The 10368-nt window shown below is 39.4% G+C and overlaps 1 protein-coding gene across 1 annotated transcript; it reads right to left on the reverse strand.

Moving 5' to 3' along the window:
* Positions 1–3302: 3302 nt before the first annotated feature.
* KCNJ4 (potassium inwardly rectifying channel subfamily J member 4) lies at positions 3303–9445 on the reverse strand. The gene is made up of 2 exons (XM_088455094.1): positions 9204–9445; positions 3303–4842 (listed from the first exon to the last, which is right to left on the reverse strand). Exons 1-2 carry the CDS (start codon positions 9221–9223, stop codon positions 3540–3542), a joined length of 1323 nt encoding a protein of 440 aa, XP_088311220.1. The 5' UTR covers positions 9224–9445; the 3' UTR covers positions 3303–3539.
* Between the last annotated feature and the right edge of the window lie 923 nt (positions 9446–10368).

Here is a 10368-nt window from a genome sequence, read left to right on the forward strand (position 1 = left end):
CCTAACCTCCCCCTAGTGCCTAAACCTAACCCTCCCTCCCCGGTACCTGAACCTAACCTCCCCCTAGTGCCTAAACCTAATCCTCCCTCCCCGGTACCTGAACCTAACCTCCCCCTAGTGCCTAAACCTAACCCTACCTCCCCGGTACCTGAACCTAACCTCCCCCCTAGTGCCTAAACCCGTCCTCCCACCCCGGTACCTGAACCTAAGCTCCCCACCTAGTGCCTAAACCTAACCTACCCCTCCCCGCACCCTAACAAATGTTCCCAATACATATATGGATTAATATTAGGTATATAGGGGCTGATTAAGAGGTGGACGCAGTGGCGATATGCGCACAGTTGGCTGATGTCCTTGCTACTGCGCATGCACCTGAGTCACACCGCGCATGCATCCCGACTGTCTGCGCACAGAGACGCAGTACAGATTCTGACGCTGGTCTGGGAATTACAGTGAGCATTCCTAGGAGGTAACGGGGGGCGAGGAAACTGACATGGGCGTGTTGCTGAAAGCGGCAGTGTACAGAGACGCAGAACTTCTGACAAAGGAGGCCATACCCAGAAAGAGAGATTGCACCTGCCATAGAACTGGAGCAAGTTTGGATGGTGCAACCCATGGTGTGCCAATGGTGTGTTTAAAGGGGAATGGAAATCCACTGTATTACGCTGCAAGTGGGCATCTCAGGCCTTTCACAATAAGACGCAGCATTAGCATAAAGACTCAGGCGCAAATTTGCCCACAGCTGATTCAGCCCCATAGCTTCTCTTGGCAATGGTGAAATAACCAGGTTAGAGCGTATAACATATCTGCAGCCATGGGCATAACTACCATAGGTGCAAGGGGTGCAGCTGCTATGGGGCCCAGAGCTTAGAGACCCATCTTCCTTGTCAAAGTTACCGAGTTACGCCCCTGTCCACTGCAGTTTTCATTATTTAAATATTTTGCTTATATTTATAAATTGATGATTAGACTATTATAATACAATATGTAAAAAAAGGCCACATGCCATCACCATATAAACCATCCAGATTTCAAGATACTGCAACCACCACATTTTAAAGCTTTCCCATATTATGTCTATGGGCAGGATTCAGAGTTGGACGCATATGCGTCGCAGCTGGGAAAATATGCTAATAGCATACATGTCAACCCTCAAGGAATTCGCAGTAGGCTCACGATTTTTTGGGTAACCCCCCGCACCCCCGGAAGGGTAGGCATTCACTCCCGCATTCTGCTCACTTCCTAGTGAAATAGATAGAATGGGGAGACTATTAGCGGCGATCGGCGGGTCCGGACATTGGGGGCGGGGCCTAATGACGCAATTCTATGAGAATGGTGTCATTTAGCCCCACCCCCTAATTAAAATATGCATAATCGCATCTAATTCCTGTGAGGGGCATGGGCTTAATTACACACATTCATACCCGCCCCCAACTCAACCCACCTGCTCCTCCTCCCCAGGCTTCTCCCATGGAGGAGAAATACGTAGTCGGCATGTATGGCTAATAGTTCTGATTTTGCGTTTCAGCGCAAATATCGGTCACATGGACAAATATCGACCAGCCATGCAGCCCTTGCGGCAGCTCTGACCTGTCTCAAATACAACGGCTTTCCTGACACGCAGAGAGCTCTCATGCTGCGTATGCAATCGCAAGGGCTAATTTCTGAACGCCCATGTAACGGCACTTAAATGGTAAGACACACCTGCGTTTTTCTTGCCATCCCCCCATTACCTCACCCAAACACTGACTACCTGTCTCAGCAATGTGTAAATGGGTTTTCTGTGTGTGCGGAATCACAAGACAATCGCTGCGCGTGCACAATGTGACTTTGACACATGAGCAGTAGCAAACAATTGCTTGTTCTGTGCACAAATCGTCATTGCGTATATCTCTGAATCAGGTCCTATGTACAGTATATAATCTCCATTTCTGTGATTTTAGACATAACCATTGCTGTTGTGTTTTTAGATATCACCTTTCACATATAAATATGCTAAAAAAAATCTCCTGACCTTTCTCAATCTCTACCACTGCCCTTGTCTATTATGTTATTAGTACTTTCATTTCTTATTACACATTTGTATAGAGGAGTGCGGGGATAATAGGTAATTTCTGCCCCAATATGCTGCTTGCCATCTGAACTTTAGTAGCACTGATGTTCTCTTTAGCGGAATTTTATTATAATGTACATAATACCGATATAGTGTCACATTACTCGCTGTAATATTATATATAAATATTGAGCTTTATCTACTAGGAAGTACAGATTTAAACCAGTGAACAAGAAGAAACCCTTTCACGCTATTTAATTAAAGAGTTTGTCTACATTTTTTATGTATGTTTTTTTTTTTTAAATGACTGACTCAGCATCCCATTGTTCCCGGAGAAAGTCATACTATAAGAACAGGTGTTGACATGACAAATAATGCCTAAAATAAGGAAATGTATATACTAGATTAGTTATAATGCAGGGCCGTTACTCGGGGTAGGAGACCAGTGCCGTCACCCAGTGTGTAGGACCGAGGGGGCGGCTCCTTTGCTCACCCTCGACACTAGCATTGGCTTGCAGAGTGTCCATAGGTTGTTGTTATGCCATGACATCACATATGCAAGTGGTGGGGCCGGCAAGAGTGGAATATTGCCCTGCTAAAGCCCTGGTATTATTATTCTATCTCTCTGTGAAGGCTATGAGCAAAATTCAGGGGTAGGTTATGCCCTATGGTATTACCTGCTCTCTGACATATTTCCAGTAATTTTTGGCTATGCAGTCAATGATGTTATACCCATCGTCTATGATGTTACTCACATTCCTTGCCACTAAACCATACTCACAAATAAATGCCTTATGTAGAATTACCGCACCTCAAGGATTGACTGGTGAGCTCTGGGAAGAGATACTGTAATAGTATTATGAATAATGTGGGGAATGGAAGAGTAACAATGGCTTCAATGCTGAATGCTGAGCTGTGCAAATAGATGATACAGTAGAAACATAATAAAATGTAGGAAACGTCCTATAATGATCTACATAAAGTACTTTGATGATATTTATAATATAGAATATGAAAGTAAAATATACACTGTATGCTAATGTCTGGGTAAATAAGCCTGTCTGTCTTGATTGAACTATGATTATCTTTTTTATCATTACAGATGCCGCCTGTGTGCCCTTCTGTATGAATAGCAGAAAATAAATCACTATATAAAAATGTGTGGCTTGGAAGAGCACAGATTAAAGATTTAATTTTCATTTGCATCTGTACAAAAAATATATACAATAGAATGTACCCAGCCCTGTTCCCTTTTTCATCACAAAAAAAATGGCCAATGTGCCCTGTTTACAGAGCATATTTATTCAAACTTGTTGAAGTGGAAACACTGCTGGAGAAGTTAATATATATCCAATTAAATATTTCTTGCAGTGCAAATTGTCTATTACTTTTATAGGGATTAGTGACTTCAGACACACAAGTATAAATACACCACTACCCTGAAAAGCTTAGTCATAGGGAAGCACTGCCAATCCTGGGACTGGAATCATATGGCTGACTCCCTTCTGTAAGAAATGTTGTCTAGAGCCATGGAGGCCTGGAGGCGATCTAGTTCTAAATGACTCCCCATCACGTGGATGACTCCTTCATCTGGAACACCGCCAATGGCTTCTTCTTCCTCATCTTCCTCTTGGCTGAGAAGAGCCAGCTCATTTTCATAGCAGAAGGCGCTTGGGGAAGGTAAAGCAGTAATACGACTCTCGTGCAATTCACGTGCACTGCAGACGGGGGTTCCTGGCACCTGGTAGGTTTTGTGGAAGTGTGAATAGTCAACTTTATAATGATTTTTTTCCTCGAATACAACAGGCTCAAATCTTTGTCCCCAACGGATCTCACTTGCTAGATATGAGCTGCGTGCTTGAGTTGTCATAGCTGTGGCCTCCACCATCCCTTCCAAAATAACAACAATCTCAAAGTCTTCTTCCTCCAGCTGCTCTTTCCCCATTGAATAAAGAGGACTCTCCTCATCAATCTCATGCACTATAATTATGGGGGACACTAGAAAGATACGATCCAACCCACTGTCATATCCCACATTCAGGTCCCGCTGATCCACAGGGAGATACTCACCCTCCTGGGTAACATATGGTCGGATCAGCTGTGCTCTTACGTGAGCTTCTACAATGTGACTTTTGCGCAGATTGCCAACCCTCCACATTAGACAAAGTTTTCCGTCTCTTTGAGCAATTACAGCATGATGACTGAAAAGTAGTGTTTGGGCTCGTTTCTTGGGTCGAGCCATTTTGGCCATGATTGTTCCAATCATGAAAGAGTCGATGAGGCATCCAAGAATAGATTGTGCCACTACTGCAAGTATGGCTAAAGGGCATTCATCAGTCACACAACGGAATCCATACCCTATTGTAGTCTGTGTCTCTACAGAGAAAAGAAAAGCCTCCACAAAGCTGTTCACATGCATCAGGCATGGTTTTGGCGGGCCTGATTTTCCTCCAGATGCCACAACAATAGCTAAATCCCCATGGAAGAAAGCAATGCACCAGAAAAGGAAGGCAAAGAAGAGCCAAGAAGCTAGGAAAGCGGCAGAAAAGATAAGCAGCATATAGCGCCAACGTGTGTCCACACAAGTTGTGAAGATGTCGGCCATGTAACGCTGTGACTTGTTGCTTAGATTTGCAAAATAGACATTACATTGACCATTTTTTTTAACAAAGCGGTTGCGCCGTTTCCGCCGGGAATGAGGATGGTGGAGTGAAGAAGTCCAATGACCATTAAGACCCAGAGTTGGTAGGCGGAGACCTTCTTCGTCTGTGGATACAATGCTGTACCTACTGTCGGAGACACAAAGAAAGGTAATTAGATGAAGCTAAGGCTTAAAGTATAGTCTACACGCTGCAAACAATTGACATTTTTGAATAGTGATGTAAGATACTGTAGTGTTAATTACTTTTGAATATTAATACAACATATTTATTGCACCAATTTATTATGCAGTAATGAAGAGTTTATAAAAGATTAACAGCAGATGACTTAACAAGCACACTTCATATTTTTGAAGGATGATTGGTGTGGTAGCTTGGGGCCCAGAGCTGTTTTATTCATCAATAGTGTTACGCGTATGTACATGCCGGAAGTTTGTCTGTGCTAGAAATACAATCTACTGAAATCCACTGAAGAGTCAGAACAGTGTTGTTGCAATCCATATATCTATGTTCTGTGATTGATCCAAATGTTTTTAGAAGAAATTTAATGACTATGGGGTCTATTCAGCAAGAGTGACGATGTCGCCCAGAATATTATCGGGCAACATTGTCATGAGATTTTATCAATTATGATAAAATATGGAAGCTATTCAGCAATATTTTCTGCAGGGATAGCGGTTGTGGTAACACGCTGTCACAGAAGGTATTGTTTTCGGGATTCCGAAAACAATCCCTTCTGTTTGTTCCTCTACGCATGCTCAGTCATGCACTCGGGAACAGTCTCCGTCCCTGCTTGCGGTGACCGCCGACGGGGTAAGTACAGCTCCAGCCTGCCGAAATTGATTGACAGGTGTATACAGGCTTTATACTAGCCTGTATACATGTATATTTATGTGTTTTGATATTTAACATTTATATATAAATGTTAAATATAATCGCACATAAATATACATGTATACAAGCTAGTATAAAGCCTATATATAAGCCTGTATACACATACACATATCAATCAATTTCGGCAGATTTAAAAGGGTCTAATTGGTCTTACCTGCCGCCAATCACCGGGAAGCAGGGACGGAGACTGGGCGGGCTTACAAGATGCTGCAGGGACTTATGGGAAAATTTCCCTCTGTCCCTGCAGTTTGCGGGATATTTAAGTATTTTCCTCATTCTGAAATGGCGTTATATAAAGGAAATATTTTAGGAATGATTTAACACTTTTTGCTGAATAGCAACGCTTTTTGCTGAAACGCTTTTTGCTTTGCTGAATAGCAAAAAGCGTTAAAGCACTGTAGAGATCAATGACTGATCCCTACAGTGTGGAACTCTGCGAAATAGGAAAATATGGAGAAGATAATTACGGTATCTTCTCCATATACACATTGGGGAATAGGACAAAAGCTTAAATAATGTTTCCGCATTTTTTACGTCAATTATATCAAGCTGAATAGACCCCTGTGTAATTTAAAACTAGCTTAACTTCTATCTGCTGGTGAACAAGGAGCCTATTTATCAACACCTTTTGCCTCTATAATCAGTATCAATAACCTAAGAAAATATTAAGCCAATAATGTAGAAGATATTGCAAGTATCGGAGCACAAAATACAGTGTATGTTATTTATCAATTTCCGAAAATGAAAATATTTTGGAGCTGGATTCCAGTAGCAAAGGCCATCTCAAGGGGTTAGCTTGTTTTTTTCTTTTGAAAGAGCTCCCAGAGTATGAAGGAGGATCCATGTAGATCTCTCCGCCACCTTCGGCTGTCAGCAAGCGCATGCACGATAAAGCCTGATAATTACACACACACATATTTTTGAAAAATAAGCCTTTTAGAGCGTGCAAGCAGACACTAGAGGTGTGCAGAACCCATTGCTAGAATACTCAATTATGCTAACTGTGTGCTACTGTAGAAAATAGAGAAACATGGAGATAAATACTTCATATTGCACTGATTGTCTGTCCTCCATTTTCCATGGGGCAATTTTCCATAGAATGAGATGTTATCTTTCTGTTTTTTTTTTTTTTTTTAATAAATGACAAAAACTTAACTAAGTTACCTAAAAAACTAAATTAAGCATAAGTAAGCAGTCATTTATTTTTCCCCTACTATTTTTACATCATTTTTATTTTGTTGGCCACATTTTGCAATTCCTTTTCATAATTGACTTATCTTACTATTTCAAAAAATAACGTTGATGTATATATTTCTTTAAAGTTTAACTTTTACTGATTTTTACCTATTAAAACATGTAAAGTTCATGCTAGTTTTTGTGTTTCTGTATTTCAAATAATAATATAGAAGCAACTATTATCAGTATATTTTATTTGCAAGCATTGACTATAAATCTATACACTTGAAATACCCCAGAATTTCATAGCTGATCTTTTTCATTGTGACACCTTTCTTACTACTAGATTTTATTAGGCTTTAAAGTATACTTTTCTTAGTAATTAAGAAATTCCCCAAAATTATATTTATGAATATACCAATTAGGGAACCAACACTTTTATGTAATGCTTAAGTGGCATTATTCCCCAGTTAATCATACCATGTTGTTGGGCTTATGGTAATGGTATTGTTTGAGGAGCTGTCACAGCAACATGGCACTTCTTGATTGTTCAGATTGTGACAGGACACAATCGTGGGACTCTAATGACTTCTCAAAGCTCTGCATCTTATGTAACGCAGGATCCTATTTTTTGCTCTCTCAGGCTTTATCAAGAACCATCTGTGACTGTTCCACACTCAGCATAACTAAGTTGTCATGGTAACTTGAGGCCTTGGTGGCGTCTAACAGCAGCTCAGGGCTGTAATTTCAGCATCAAGTTGCAGGCAGGGACACAACGGGGGACCCAAATGCACCTTCTTCTATCACATCCTCCAACTGCCTGGCCCACGCACCCCTGACTCACCCTTTATCCACATGTACTCGGAGTGAGGGAGTGATGTCACTACATGACATCATGATGAAATGATGGCCAGGGTTATAGAGTAATGCTGAGTACTAGTATTTTTTGGAACAATAACTTACATAACTTTCAATTCTAATCTTTATTTTCACGTTTTTTTTTAAGAGGCAACATATTCAATGCAATACAATGTATTTTGATCATAAGCAGAATTTCATATTTAGTGGCCTATTTATCAATAAGTTTTATTATATGCAATAAGTAATAAAACTCGTTGCATATGATAATGGTGCTCCAGCCAATCAGCTTCTAACTGTCATCTGTTTGAAAAATGACAGTTGGGAGCTGTTTGGCTTGAGCACCATTTATCATACTGATACACAACAAGTATTATCACTCGTTCAGTATGATAAAACTTGTTGATAAATAGGCACCTAAAATTTTAAACATAATTTGAAAAATCACAGTCAATAAGTCTAGCTAACTGGGCCACTGCAAAGACTTAAATCAAAGACTGAAGTTGCAATTATTATCCTTGATTATTTTGCAATTATTCTTCTGTCTAATAATTATGCTAGAAATATAGTACTTTCTGCAAGCTAAATCCAAATTTTTACTTCTCTCCTACTTAAATGAATTGATGTCATAGTTGCAACAGCACTTTTATTTGGTAGAAAAATGTATCCCTAAATTATAGTGATAAAACACATTCAGCTCTTCAAATATTTTGTATTCATTTGGACACATAATATTCCCAAAGAAATTAACCTTATTATTGTCTTCATTGTGTGAGACTTACAATTATTCTTTATCTATTGTAGCCACAGTTTACAGTTTATGCTTTCCAGAAAAGACACTATACAGCTACTTCAGTACTACTGTAACAATAGCAGGTAAAAAAAATATCAGGAAAAGCAAAACAGAAAATCAGTTCCTTCAAATCTAATAAATATTTAAACATAAATACTATCATCATTTATATATAGGTGTGTGAAGGTTCACTCAAACTTGTAAAGCCAGGTACACACTGGAGCGACGGGAATTCGTTCCGACATCGGGACGAATGCTTTTGAGCGGCAATTGCCCTTATACACTAGAATGAGTTATTAAAGGAAGGAACATTCACTGTTCCGTCCTTCATTAGCATACTACAGGTTGCTAGCGATATCATTAGGTTTGATGTGCAGCACATTAAACCTAGCGACCATTGCTAGTGACCGCACTGGTGTCAAAGTTAAAATATCTTGTTTTAAATGTGTAGAACCTGTTACATACTGGGTGGAGCCATGAAAGCCCATGCTTTTTAAAAAAAAATCTTTCTAGCGCCTAGAGCTGCACCCTTTATCTGCTTAACTACAATTGTGGCCATGAACTCTCTTTGCCTACTAGAAATTATAACAATGGAAATCATTTAAAATTGGGTTTATACTGAACTATGATACTTTTCCTAAACTACTCAAAATGTTAAAGTACTTGAGCATCCGCTAAGCTGAGAATAAAAACAGACAGAATGTCTGGATAGTAAGTAGCATACAAGACTGGTATGGGCAGGGTATGATTTATGGAGTTGTGCTCTTACCTGCTACGGACTGTATCCATTGCTAATATTTATGCCCCAGGAGACAGATATTGAAGTCTCTTTGCAGCGCAAAATCCTCCTTAGCTGAGGCCTTCTGGGGTGGCCATCCAATGCGCATCCAAAGACATCATTGCAGAACAGAAACCATGCCAAATTCTTTTAAGCAGTAACTTTTGCTACAATTTCATTTCTGATTGTTTCATTAATTAGGAACCTAATTTAATGTGAAAATGTTATTCCTGATTCTTCTCAATGAACGTAAAAAGGTGAAAACGTGGTGTTTGAAGTGGGTTTTTGAGGTTTGAAGTCTATTTAGTTCATATAATCCAGATTTACATTTCTTTTTAATGTAGCCTTTTGATTTGAGAGATGGATTCCTATAATCTTCATCCTAAACTTAGTAACGTGGTAACAAGAGACCTTCTAAAAAGTTTTATGTGGTGTGAGAAGTGGGATTTCCACCACAGCTGTCTCAACTCAGAGGTGTCCTTTGTGGTTCCACATGAGAATCTTGATATTGGTGCTTTCTGTGGTAATTTAAGAGAACCCCACATATACTTAGCAGCAGAATCTCAGGCTGCCCTGTAGTCGACAATCCACATTCTTACTGTAGGAAAAAGAAAAATAGCAACATATAAAAGAAATATCAAGCCAAATCCTTCTAAAAACCATCTGCTGTACTGTTCACAGTGAAGAACGTGGGTTATTTTTATCTGTTTCTTCATCTTCCAGTTGCATAATAATTATTGATAGACAGTACTGCATATGAATATGGATTTTAAAGGCTGGGAAAAAAATCAGGATGTTTAATGTCGTGTGATGTTACTGAGTACAAGAGATATTAAAGCCATCTTTAGATTGAAATGCATCTTAGTGTTTATACATTTGAAAAAATGACCTGTTTTAGATGGTAGATGACTGGTATTCTAAAATCATAAATATGTATACAGTAGTTAATATGAACAGCAAGTACATTGATTTATAAATTAAATCCATCATTACATAATGAAATTGTGTGCTAAAAATCAATTTCAACTTATATGAAATATCTGATAAAATCTTACAACCTGCTACATACTACATATTAAAGTCTTTCCATTAATTTCCAATCAGAGATGGGCTGTCATACTAATAAAGAGAACAGAGGGGTTGTTTTACAATGACA

Source organism: Taudactylus pleione, unplaced genomic scaffold (genome assembly GCF_031769625.1).
Source record: "Taudactylus pleione unplaced genomic scaffold, aTauple2 ptg000642l, whole genome shotgun sequence".
Lineage (NCBI taxonomy): Eukaryota > Metazoa > Chordata > Amphibia > Anura > Myobatrachidae > Taudactylus > Taudactylus pleione.

What these genes read in the sequence shown, in the direction of transcription:
- KCNJ4 (XM_088455094.1), bottom strand. Translation starts at nt 9,223, where the DNA reads ATGGATACAGTCCGTAGCAG. An exon ending in ATGGATACAGTCCGTAGCAG is followed by an intron (nt 4,843 to 9,203) that starts GTAAGAGCACAA and finishes TGTCTCCGACAG; the next exon opens with TAGGTACAGCATTGTATCCA.